This window comes from Boeremia exigua, assembly GCF_020726555.1.
Source record: "Boeremia exigua strain MPI-SDFR-AT-0100 chromosome Unknown C7974scaffold_12, whole genome shotgun sequence".
NCBI lineage: Eukaryota > Fungi > Ascomycota > Dothideomycetes > Pleosporales > Didymellaceae > Boeremia > Boeremia exigua.
This window is the reverse complement of record NW_025763529.1, coordinates 175,667-188,587: the sequence shown is the minus strand read 5'-3', so window position 1 is coordinate 188,587 and position 12,921 is coordinate 175,667. Positions and strand designations below refer to the sequence as shown.

The window sequence follows — 12,921 nt, the reverse complement described above, 5'->3', positions numbered from 1 at the left end:
GGGAACTGCACTTACGAAGTACACCAGGCTTGTGAGAAGGCAGCCAGATGGGAAGAATTTGGCGGAAATTGTGCCGTACAACTGCGCCGTTCATGCATCATGCTACATATCTACAATTACATCTCAAATACAATATGTTGGTGAGAGGGTGTCTCCAGCGACGGCCTACTCATCTTCGCTCAGCCCTTCCCACAGCGGCTTCTGCTTCTCCGCAGGCCACAGCGACTTGAACCAGGACTTGTCCGATGAACTGTCGACAGTCTTTGCGCGGTCTTCTGCCTCCGCCTCCAGCACAAATCGCTTCATGCGTTCGGCAATGCGGGGGTCGAGAACCATGTCGTCCAACCACACGCGCTCCTTGCCGTTGTCGTCCTTGCGGTCGCGGGCAGACTTGTGCCAGTCTGGCTCCTCGTATGCAAGTACTTGCTGCTGTTCCCACTGCGCGCTGCTGTCGTTGTCGCTAGGCGCCTCTCCGGCTGCTTCAAAGGGACGGTAAGCGCCGAGAACAGCCGCGGCGGTTTCTCTGCCGACCTCTTCTGCGACCTTGCGTTTGTTCAAGTAGCGGTAGATGCGGATGGGGAAGTTCCAGAAACCGAGAAGATGGGGGAGAGATACGATGGCGGTAGGGCCAAGGGAGCGGGGACATGTTGGAGCAACGGCAGAGTGCTCGTAGTCGGCGGTCGTGTTGAAGGGTGCAGGCTGCTTCTTCTTCTTGTCCTTCTTCTCCTCCTCTTTCGATTTCTCGACCTCTTCTGTCTTAGCTTCGGGGATGGCAGTGGGCGATGCGTCATCAGTGGTCGATGAGCGAACGGTTGTAGCAGCGGCTGCTAGAGCGTCCGGTGCGGTCTCGGTTGGTGCAGGCATGGGTGCTGGCACTGGTTCGACAGCAGGAGTCGCCAGCTCAGCGGGTAACTCAGCTGGCGCAGGAGGATCGAGAGGCCCAAGCCAGCCCTCGTGAAGACCCCTGACATACTCCTTCCATGTGTGTCTCCCAACAACAATGTCTCCAGCAGGGCCGTTCCAGTCTCTTACGCCAGATCTCTGTCTCAGTCCTTCCACGTCGTCTTCTGTACCGAGTTCGATAGGCTCGTTGATCTTCTCGCCCCTCTTGTATCTCAGCTTCCGTATCCGCTCAGCCAGTCCGGCTCTGACGTCTCCTTCCCTCCGTCCTTCGACCGCGTCCCAGTCAAGCGCAGCGGCCACCAATATCGGTTTGATGTACTCTGTGAAGTGTTCGCGCGCAGTCACCAAACCATCAGCTGGTGGCGCAGAGATGTAGACAGAGAGTTTTCGTGGTAGCTGTTGTGCGTCCAGAGGCTCTTTCGCAATGTGCTCCACCAGCCGTGCGTACTTCCTGTGGATGCGCCTCTTCTCATAGCGGTCGTATTGGACTGTGGCGGTCCATGTTCCAACAACGCCCCAGAATATACACCAATTTCGTGAAGGAAGCTTCATGCGAATGTTGGGAAGCCCTGCGCGCAATTAGTAGATGACCAGGCAGACGTAGTTGCTGGTGCGCACCCATCATCCTGAACACAGGATTCTGCGGCTTGGGGGCCTTTGCTGGCCCAGCGGACGCGCCGCTAGCCATCTCACCCTTCGTATCTGGTTCAGCCATGTTGTGTGTTGGCTGTCGTGTTGATGCGGGCGACCCAAAACTTTCGAAGATCCCGGGCGTCGGCGAACTCGATGCGGAAAAGCCCCAAACGGGCTAGGCACCATAACAGAGAGCAGCAATCGATGCTATCGTCTAGCGAGATGCCCCGCAGCTTCGAGACAGAATGCGATACTTGGTGAGCATGATTTGAGTTGATGGTTCCGACTCGCTGTTTACAATTTAGTATCAGTACAATGTATTTTTGGGAAAGCTCATCGAAATCAAAGATCGGTGGTATGGTGTAAGTTCAACTCATCCAACCATCGCACTCGCAGCGTCTAACAGCTCTCTAGCTAGTGGTATGACGTCGCGTTGTGGCTGGCGAACTCTAAGAGTTCCGATCCAGATCCGCGCCAGCCCGTGTTCGATTCACGGTACCGCCAATATGTGCGACATTACTTTTTGCAGGTTCTTGCAAGTTTGAGCGATCAAGTATGCTCACGTATAATGGCAGCATGTTTTTGCTTGTGCAAATGGTTGAACAGCTGTGATTTCTGCCTGCTGTGCTTTGCAACAGAAATTCATATTTCAGTGAAACTTTCACCAACGTCTCTCGGAGCAAGATTTTATCCATGCACCATAAGCCTCCTGGACATAGCTTGGTTTGCATATTAGCATGCTAATCACTGCCGATCAGACCATGTGAACGTCAAGTGTGCATCGTAACATCGTTCATAGTATCCAGGTCCACATGTTGCAAAGGGATGAGCAATCGAGATCAGGTAGTTCAGAGGATACCTTCTTATCGATTGATGAGCCGCTAGCGCGGATTCAGCGAGAAATGTCAAAGTAGTTTTGATTGGGGCTCCTTCGTACTAATTCAAGTTGTCGTCCTCTCACATATGTCTACACTTCCTCCACACGAGTAGCGCCCTTCTCACTGTGCGTTGTGTCTCCATGCATCGCTGCCTTGATTGCCTCTGTTTCAAGGTTCATGCTCAACCCAATCTCCCTCCTTGCCTCTGCCAGCATAACCGCATCTTCCTGACCCGTGCGGCTACCAAAGACCTTGTCCATATCCTCAAGAGTCGCGCCCTTGGTCTCTGGTAGACAGAAGTGCACCCAAACCATGCCAGCGGCAAGGAAGACAGCGAAGAAGATGTACGTGCCCCAGGTCCAAGCCTTGAGCATAGGTGGAACGAAGAACGCAACCGCGAAGTTGTTAAGCCAGTTACTCGAGGCACCGATCGAAGCTCCCTTGGAGCGAATAGACAGCGGAAAAATTTCGCTAACCAGTGTCCAGGAGCAAGGTCCCCATGTGGCGCCAAAAGCGGCAATGTAGACCCAGATGAAGGCAACTACAGTCCAGCCAACGTTGCTGTGAGTGACCCAGTCGTGCTGGAATTTGGCGACCAGGATGCCGGCGAGCACCATGGATACCAACATCACTGCGGAGCCGACTTGCAACATGGGCTTGCGGCCGACCTTGTCGATGATGGCCATGGCAGGGAGAGTGCTGACGAAGAAGACCACGCCGGTAACGCCGGTGGCGAGCAGGGCCTGTGTGCCTCCGGTAAGGCCAACGGATTCGAAGACGTTGGAAGCGTAGTAGATGATGGCATCAATACTGCGCTCTGTTAGTACACTTAAAGCCAAAATCATGGAAAAGACTTACCCGCTCCACTGCTGGAAGAACATGACAAGCCAGGCGGTGGAGACACGCTTGAAGTTATCACAGGTGCGGAAGATCTGGTAGTACTGCGCGAACTCGCGGGCCCATACACTTCCTTCTTCCTTGGCAGCGAGGTTGGGGAAGTTCTTCTGGAAGGAACGGCGCTCGAAGAGACATTCAGCCTTAATCTCGAGGAATTCGACCTGGACTAGCTCGTGGTTCTGAGGGAGCTTGCGGAGGTACGAAAGTGTCTTGAGGCCCTCCTCGTCGCGGCCCTTCTTGATGAGCCAGCGAGGGGAGAATGGCAGCCACCAGATACCGATGGCCAAGATGGCCGCGGGAATGCCCTGGATAATGGAGGGAAGCATCCATGCCATATTGCTCTGGCCTTCGCCGATGCCGCCGATGTAGTTCGAGCCGTAGCCGATCCAAAACGAAAGCATGATGCCGAGAATGGTAGCGAATTGATAGAATGAGACGATCAGACCACGGATCTCAGGGGGTGCAATCTCAGCGTTGTAGAGAGGGCCGACACCAGAGAAGGTGCCGACACCAATGCCGGTAAAGAAGCGGCCAGCGTACAGCATTGCAGGGTTGTGGTGGGAGGCTCCGATGTAGAGATAGGATCCAAGCACGACCCAGCAGCAGGCACTGAACATGGTGTACTTGCGAGAAAAAACCTCGCCAAACACACCTGCTGAGAGGGAACCGAGAATACCTCCGAGCTGCAAGATCGATGTGAGCCAGCCGGTGGCAGAGGCTGACTGGACGACGGAAGGGAAGTTGTCCTTGAAGCGGGTCATGACCAGCGACTGGCCCAAGACACCCTGCTGGTAGCCATATTCGAAACCACCGAAGCTGCGCAAAGTCAATAAAAAGATCCCAAAAATAAACAGAGAGGCCTTACGAGGCGAAAAAGGCAATGATCAGAATCTTGGGGTTGCTGAAGAGAGTCTGCCAGCGGTTCTTGAAAGCAGCGTCGGTGCGAACCCGAGCAGAAGTAACCGAGGCGCTACGAACAGCGTCCATGATGCCAAAGGTCTCTTGAGAAAGCCTATAACAACGATCGTACAGACAGATGAGCTTTCAAACAAGGGATCGCCACCTTCATATATGCACTGCTCGCACGACATCTGCGGTCCATGCATCTTGACTAAGTTTGACGATCCCTCGTCTGACTCGCATACTAGCATCTGTGTGGAGATGCGGGCCCCCGGATTCAACCCCAGCGTCAAAATCTGCTCCAACTGTTTGTCAATGTTCCGAGCAGGATGCCTCTGTGCCGATGAGAGGTTACATCGACATCAACATAGACGCGGAGTAGTCGCGGAGGCACCCGACCGCTAACCGCAGCTGTGCTAGAAGAGCCGCGAATTACCCGATCGAGCGGAGCAAAGGGATGCTCTCCGCTTGTGTGCCGTCAGCTGGTGGTGGTTAAATTTTCTAGTTCGGTGGAGATGTTGGGGTTGGTGAAGCGCTTAGTATGTTTTCGGGCATGTAGCCGAGAGCCCAGTGCTTACACGAACCGCTTCGAGCACGACATCCTTGACATTGAATTGCAGTGGCTTGATGCATCATCCTGTGAGAGCATGCAACAGTACGTAAGGTAATACTACGCGCTGCGAAGGTGCTGAAAGCTGCGGAGCGTTCCAAGTGGGAAGGCTTGTCTTCGAGTGCGGCCAATGTGCTTCAAGACCATGGCGCATTTGTACGCTGTACAGTCTTACACGCCAACACGAAGTACACAGAGAAGCTCATGGGGAGGAGGCTAAGATTGCTTGTTGCAGACATGTCCCTCCACGGAGATCGGCATGGACGCTGACTAAATTTCTACACCGGACCATCACCAACCTCCACATCGCACTATCGTCTCGCCTCCACACACATGAATCAAGGTAATGAGCCGCATTGCTATGACGTAAAGTACAGTTTCAACGTACCAGACGTTTAGCACACAGATCTAGATTGCATCGTGGGTTGAAGAAAAAATCGATACGAACAGGCCAAGTGACCAGTCAAAGTACCTAGTAGCAATAGGTACCGGCGTTGGACATTGGCGAAACATGTATCCATGCACATGGACTCCAGCCGACGAGTCGCTGGCGATGTCCTTTTCGCGCTGACAATCATCTTGGAAGATGACAGCGTTGCTAGAGAGGAATATGAAGCTTTGATAACGACCGTTCGTCTGGGTCATACACTCCCGGATCGCTGGCAACTGGCGTACTCCACACCTGCATATTCCAATATTTTCATGTTCCCTGTTGCGGATCACTGCTATGCCGGAGGGAGCAGGAGGCAGGTGTCCTCGCGCTTATTTCGTATTCAGTCGTTGAGGGCCACTTTATATCATATAGGTATTGATTCCCATCAGCTGTGTGAACGGAGGTTTCGTACCTGATGCGATCATCATTCTAACCATTTGTTTCTTCAAACGAACTGGCTGCAGAAGACTGGCTTTTAAGAAAAGTGTATGCTTGGACTCAAAATGTTGTCCAGGACAGAGCTCCTTGACTACTGACCTTGCGACGGCCAGACTCAGTGCAGAAGATGCACAGAGATATGCAGCGACATATCGCCCTCTAACAGCACCCCAACGCTAACTGGCAGATGGGTGCTCTCATGCAGCCCTTTTCCACTGTGTGCCAACAGTGACTGGCGCATCTGGCCACCAGCGGTGACGGTTCCTCTCGACCCTAGCAAGACTGGGCACTACCACCGCATTGGTTCACTTCTTAACTGATCGGGTTCCTACTGGCGCCGCTGTACAACCTGGAGCTCCAGGATTCCGACGCAGACAGATCTGACACCAAGAATCTCGCTGCATATCCCCATTTTGGTGTGGAGGGTATCAGAAAGCAGAGAAGCACTTCGTTCCTGTATCCAAGCTATTGTCACCCATTCTGACGCTCAGAAATCGCAGAACAGGTAGTCGAGACCCTGCCCTAGGCTTGACAATCGCGCACCATCCTGACGTGATAGATATTTCCAGGAACAAAGCAAGTACATGGCACTCCAAGAGCCAGTAATCCTTGAGGCGGAACTGCCAGCAACTACTCTATTGTCCAGCATAGACGTCATGCAACTCTATTGTCCAGCATGGACGTTATGCAACACGGCACTCCCAACTCTACCATCTCATCGCATCATTCCTGCGGCCTTCAATACGTCAGAATCCTCGTCGCCAAAGAACTCGGCACAATTATGTTGACCTGCAGCTCACAGACAGCTCAACTAAAGACGCTGTAAGGGCATACAGCCTGACTGCGAAGCATGTGCTGTGTGTTGCGGCTGGAGTGGACAATATGTCTGGATGCCTCCCAAGCTAGAGCCCACGGTCTCCGTGCTCTACCGCTACATGACACTGGGATCCTGCTCTGGGATCCCGCTGTCGCTACGCCGTGGACATGCGCTTGGGCATCAGCTGGGCGAGTAGTGTGGCTGCTTGGGCATGCGGTCACCTGACGTTGTTCCTGCTGCAGGTACATGTACGGGGATATTGAAGGAGGATGAGAGATTAGTAGTCTGGGTGGTGGATGCACCGAACCCACCGTGACGTTTGATCAGTGTCGTGTGTCAATCTCGTAAATCAGTCTCTTCCTTCACGCCCGTGACGTCGTGGGTGAGCACTGAGCCTGCGCTGTCTCGGCATCACAACAAAGGCAGGGTCTCACACAAGGATGGCCGGCAGTCAAACAGCCCCGAGTCAGTGCCGCGTAGGGCAATAGGTATTGTGATTACGGACGGGAAGTGTACATTGGCCAGGTGAGTCGACTCAGCTTGCAGGCGAGGTCGGTGCAGGCTGCAGGGCGCGGAGATCGGTGGGTGCCAGGCCATCGTGAATGGGTTCCTTGCGCGGTGAAGACGCTGCAGCTTAGTACGTAGTCGGCGCGCTGGTATAGGGGCTCGAGCATGCCTGCGGCGATCATGAGACCGCTGGGTGCAGTGCAAGTGCATTGTCTGTGGCGAGCGGCGCTAGGCGCGCAACGAGTAGCGTGCTTTCGCCACCAACGACGACTGGAGAGGCAGCGCTGGAGGCAGGGCGTGCACCGCTAGGCAGGCGACTGGCAACAGGCGACGCACGCCGTACCGCTACCTCTCCGCAGCGAGCATAGACACATAGACACACTGCGCAGCGTCCGTTTGCTGTTCGAGTGCCCGATTCCTGCCTGTCCTGGACTGCTGCAATCGCTGCTTCTTATCGCGATCCCTGCGCCACACGATCGCTTCGACTCGCAGCGCTGATCGGCTCGACGGACCGCGGAGCTGGCGCAGAGCATATAGGCCATGGTGCGCCCCAACCCGCTGCTGCCAGCCCAGCACACGATGAGCGCGCAGCCGGTGGTGGTCAACGCCCCCGCGGCGCCGGAGCGCATGAGCTCGAGCTCCACGTCGGGGTCGTCCGACTCGGAGTACGCGCTCGACACGGGCGGCAGCCGCAGCCACGGCAGCCTGGGGCTTGGCGGCGTGGCCGTGGACGAGGGCCAGTATCAGTTTGCACCGCCCGTGCAGCCGATGAGCAGCGCGGCCGACGAGGTGCCTCCGCTGCCGTACAGCTACAGCACGCAGCACCCGACGGGCTCGCGCAGCATCCGCATCATGACGAGCGACCTGCCGCCCGGCACCGTCCACGGCCACAGCGGCCACAGCGCGCACAGCAACCCGCGCACGCCACGCCCCGGCGCGGTGCGCATGCCGTCCAACGCCTACAACCCCGCGCGGCGGCCGCAGCAGTTCTCGCTGGCCAGCAGCCACCGCGGGCGCACCAGCTCGGCCACGCGCTCGCGCCGCAACCCCAACGCCGACTACCGCGCGCAGGAGAAGGCGTATGTGCAGCGCATCCGCCAGGAGAACGAGGCCGAGGACTATGCCTTCGACCCGGCCGCGCGCACGCCCAGCCTGGGCTACAGCACCGACAGCGAGACCGACGACGAGTCGCCGTCGACGGCCGAGTACCCCGAGAGCGACCCCTACGACCAGGAGACGCTGCTGTACTACGGCAACGACGACATGCAGCCGTCGGTCGAGGAGCTCAAGATCCCCGCCAACCGCGAGCGCCTCGAGTGGCACTCGATGCTGGCCAGCGTGCTGACCGGCGACGTCGTCAAGCAGGAGAAGAAGCGCCTGATTGGCAGCGCCGAGCAGCAGGGCGACAGCACCCTCAAGGCCGAGATCTGGATGGGCATCCGCGCCCGCGTGTGCGGCCGCTCGCTGCAGGCCCAGCGCCGCATCGTCGACGACGCCCGCTCGCACATCAAGGGCCTGCTCGAGAGCATCATCTCCTTCGAGGTCGAGGGCGCCGCCGAGGCCGGCCAGACCCCGCAGCAGCAGGTCCAGCACGTCGTCAAGAAGATCGAGCGCCTCGAGAGCGCCTACCCCACGCGCCAGGCCCTCGAGGCCGCCTATCCGCGCGCCGCCTCGGCCGCCTACCGCGCCGCCTGCGACGCCGTCATCGCCTGGGACAACACCACCGTACTGATCAACACCGAGATGGCCATCCTGAAGATGTGGGTCGGCAACGAGGAGCTCGACTTTGTCAAGCCGCGCCCGCGCTCGTCGCAGGACCACCACCTGACCGACGAGTCGTCGTTCATCGACCGCATCCTCAAGGAGGACGGGCTCAAGTCGCTGCAGGGCGAGACCAACCTGCTGATCCCGCTTGAGAAGGTCATCCAGAAGGCCAAGAGCACGCTGATCGACAACGCCGAGGGCTTTGCCGAGCGCCACCTGCCGCCCTACATTGAGGAGCTGCTGACCCTCATCAACTTCCCCTCGCGCCTGCTGCAGGAGATCATCCGCGTGCGGCTGTCCTACGCCAAGAAGATCAAGGACCCCTCGCAGCAGGGCGTCATGATGGCCGAGCAGATGATTGCCCAGTTCCAGATCCTGCTGCGCATGGCTGGCCAGGTCAAGGAGAGCTACCTGGTCATCTCGCGCCCAGAGCCCGGCTGGGACCTGCCGCCGTGCATTGAGGAGAACTTCGACAACGTCGTGCTCGATGCCCTGAAGTTCTACTTCCGCATGCTCAACTGGAAGCTGGCTGCCAACAAGAACACCTTCAAGGAGGCCGAGATCCTCGAGCAGGAGTGGGACTTTTGCAACAAGCTCGGCAGGCAGCTCCAAGGCGGCGACGTTGAGACTGCTGAGCAGTTCAGTATCCTCACGTCCAAGTCGCTGACACGTCTGAGTGCCCACTTTGAGCGCGAGCTGCAGCGTCGGCCAGACGAACTCACGGGCGCTGAGATGGAGAAGCGGTACAAGCAGATCCTCGACTCTGTCCGTGTGCGCCAGCGTAAGCTGTTCCGTTTCTCGAGGATCTTGACACAGCGGTTTGAGAACTGCACTGAATACAACATCAACCACATCGACCTGGACGACGAACAGTTGAGCGACTTGTACGAGTCTCTCATCGTCAACGGGCATTTCCTAGTCGAGACTACTGGCGGCAGCAACAACGGCGTGTACATCATCGCATCGCCTACGCTGGAGAACCGTCCAAAGGATATCCAGTCTCTGCTTACCACCTGCTACCACGCGGAGGAGGGCCCTGAAGACCCAACAAACCCCTACGTCTTGATCATCAGGCCAGAGGACGCACTCTACTGGGCAGGCAAGAGGATGTCTGGCAACATCCACGAGCCACATCTCGATCTTAAGCCCGGCAGATTACGGCTGGTTGCGGACGGCTCGCAGCAGCGTCTTGCCAACGCCAACGCTTCGTTCTTACTGGCCATAGGCATGGATCTGAACACGCTCATCGACCAGAGGGCCAACCTGCCCCGCGTCAACTCTGAGCTGCAGAAGATCAAGAAGACGGCGTACAAGCTGTCCAACACCATCATGGACAGTGTCGAGATTGTGCGCAAGCAGACTGTTGGTCTCGACTGCCAGGATCTCATACAAACTTGCTTCGCCTTTGCGACAGAGTTTGGTCAGCGTTCCGTGTTGTACATGGATTACAATCGTCGCGCCATGAACAACATCAAGCTGACGAGGCTGGCGCTGGACTGGGTCAGCTTCATCTGCGATGACTGCGTCGCGTCAGACCGAAAGACTTTCCGATGGGCTGTCGTCGCGTTGGAGTTTGCTATGATGATGACTCGTGGCCAGAACATCCTCTCGATCAGCGATGAGGAGTACACGAAGCTGCGCGCAAAGGTAGCAGGCTGCATGTCTGTTTTGATCTCGCATTTCGACATCATGGGCGCCAGATCCACAATCGCCGCGCAAGCCGAGAGGCAGCGGCTGAACGCCATCGTCGGGAAAAGCCTTTTGGATCCAAAGAACTCCAAGGACGACGAGGAGTCGATCGAGATGACGCAGGCTCAGTGGATGCAGAGACTTGAGGAGATCGATGCGTTCAGAAAAGAGAAGGAGGCCGAACGCCAGGCTCTGGGTAGAGTACTCGAAGACTCGAACGAGGCTGATCGTGCTCTCACCTACCTGTCCGCTTCCGCGACCAACGTTACTCTGCGATGGCAGCAGGGCCAATTTGTGGGAGGGGGTACATTCGGCTCCGTCTACGCCGCAATGAATCTCGACTCCGGCCACCTCATGGCTGTCAAGGAGATTCGTCTGCAGGATCCCCAGCTCATTCCCACCATCGTCGCTCAGATCAAGGACGAGATGGGCGTGCTGCAAGTGCTCGACCACCCCAACATTGTCTCGTACTACGGTATCGAGCCTCACAGAGACAAGGTGTATATCTTCATGGAGTACTGCTCTGGCGGTTCGCTAGCCGGGCTGCTGGAGCACGGCCGCATTGAGGATGAGACCGTCATCATGGTGTACGCGCTGCAGATGTTGGAAGGTCTTGCGTATCTCCACGACGCACGGGTCGTCCATCGCGACATCAAGCCTGAGAGTATGTGTTTCCAATTCATCCAGTACTCGACAGATGACTGATCTTTTAGATATCCTCCTCGATCACAACGGTGTCATCAAGTTCGTCGATTTCGGCGCTGCCAAGCTCATCGCGCGCCAGGGCAGGACGCTCGCCGTCGACAACGCCACGCGTCGCGAAAAGCAAGGCTCCATGACCGGCACACCCATGTACATGTCCCCCGAAGTCATCAAAGGCGGCAGCACCGGCCGCCACGGTGCCGTCGACGTCTGGTCCCTGGGTTGCGTGATCCTGGAAATGGCCACAGGCCGACGCCCATGGGCATCCATGGACAACGAGTGGGCCATCATGTACCACATCGCGCAGGGCGACCCGCCACAGCTTCCCACGCGCGACCAGCTCAGCGAGCAGGGCATCGACTTCCTAATGAAATGCTTCGACCGCGACCCAAACAAGCGGGCCAGCGCCGTCGAGCTGCTCCAGCACGAGTGGATCATGACACTGCGGGCGCAGCTCAGCCTCGAGCCACAGACGCCCAGCTCCGAGACGAGCAGCCAGAGCGGCGGCAGCAGACAGAACTCCACCTACGGGTAGTCTGGGGTTGGTGTTGCTCACCAGAACATGGGCACGGATCCATGTTCCGGTTCCCAAAATTTCGATGCCCAAAATTTGCACATACATCCCGTTTCTCAGTACCATTAGCATCCCAGCGTCTTCCCTGCGCCCCCGTGCGCCCAGCTGCTCAACACAGCACGCCACGGGCAGCGTTTGCATTAGCGCGGCGCTGTGTTTCGAGTCGGTTTTCCATTTACACAGCACATGACAGCATACATGATAAAATCCAATTCCACAGCGATGGTGCAGAGGTGGGAGAACACCAAGTAGTATAATCTAGCATTAAATAGTAATCAGCGCCAGGGCCGCTGGCTGGATTGAGTAATTGAATAAAGTTAAGCTGAGATTGAGTTGGGTTCGCAAGTGCATGTGATGTGCGTCTGTGTATGTGCCCCATGGATTCTCCCCTCTCTTGCGTGGGCGGGCGCTCTTGCCACTGCAGATATCACGAGCTTCCCAGTACACAAGCCAGCACACGGCTACCGCCAGCACTCGTCAGCCACGCATCTACTGCACACACCGCACTGCACGTATGTAGATGTCCGCGCAACCCCTGGGCAAAACGCTTCATGTACTTGGTAGGTCAGGTCAAAATTCTCTCATGATAGCTCTGATTGGTAGGATTGTGGCTATTGGAGCCCGGCTGCAAGCCTATTGGCTGTGTTGACGAGCAGTGAATCCTTTGCGGTGCTCGGACGCACGTGCAGCGGGGTGGTGTCGTGTGTGTAGGTGAGTCTAGACAGCGTACCTACTGAACAACGCAGTGCGCTGCTGTACACCGCCTGGACTAGTGGAGCACACTGTGAGTTTTTTCTTTCCGAGTGGGAGCGATTCGGTGTGGTTCTGGGTGCATGTTGGGCTGGCGTGTTGCCGTAGAGTCCATGTAGGTACCTGAATCTGGAGACGGAGCTTTTCAGGGCACTCCAAGCCAGCCCCGTCCACAGCTCAGCGCACAACGACTCGCCTGCGGAGTCGGGCAGATCCGCCATGGTCCACTGGCGGACGAAGTCTCTGGCGTGCGGTACGCGGGTCGTGACAACCGGCCCGCACCGTCGCAGAGCTGGCAGCTGCACGCACCGTCCAAGGGCGGGTTTGGTTGCAGCCGGCCACTCGCATTCCAGCGCCAAAACACCGACGTCTGTTACACGGACGGCTGCGAGCAGCGAGCCGCGAGCAGAGCGGGGGCGTGCGGTC

The 12,921-nt window shown here is 57.1% G+C and overlaps 3 protein-coding genes across 3 annotated transcripts; 1 reads left to right on the top strand and 2 right to left on the bottom strand.

Annotated features, from left to right (window-relative positions):
- Nucleotides 1–44: 44 nt before the first annotated feature.
- Nucleotides 45–1,630, bottom strand: C7974DRAFT_343559 (mitochondrial import inner membrane translocase subunit Tim54). The gene is made up of 2 exons (XM_046139315.1): nt 1,522–1,630; nt 45–1,472 (listed from the first exon to the last, which is right to left on the bottom strand). Exons 1-2 carry the CDS (start codon nt 1,616–1,618, stop codon nt 166–168), a joined length of 1,404 nt encoding a protein of 467 aa, XP_045992496.1. The 5' UTR covers nt 1,619–1,630; the 3' UTR covers nt 45–165.
- A 798-nt stretch (nt 1,631–2,428) lies between these two features.
- On the bottom strand, nt 2,429–4,721 carry C7974DRAFT_402799 (general substrate transporter). Its single transcript, XM_046142754.1, has 3 exons — nt 4,177–4,721; nt 3,273–4,127; nt 2,429–3,224 (listed from the first exon to the last, which is right to left on the bottom strand). Exons 1-3 carry the CDS (start codon nt 4,296–4,298, stop codon nt 2,504–2,506), a joined length of 1,698 nt encoding a protein of 565 aa, XP_045992495.1. The 5' UTR covers nt 4,299–4,721; the 3' UTR covers nt 2,429–2,503.
- Nucleotides 4,722–7,281: 2,560 nt separating this feature from the next.
- C7974DRAFT_402796 (uncharacterized protein) lies at nt 7,282–12,077 on the top strand. Its single transcript, XM_046142753.1, has 2 exons — nt 7,282–11,133; nt 11,183–12,077. The coding sequence occupies exons 1-2, from the start codon at nt 7,557–7,559 to the stop codon at nt 11,704–11,706; spliced, it is 4,101 nt and encodes a 1,366-aa protein (XP_045992494.1). The 5' UTR covers nt 7,282–7,556; the 3' UTR covers nt 11,707–12,077.
- Nucleotides 12,078–12,921: the final 844 nt, after the last annotated feature.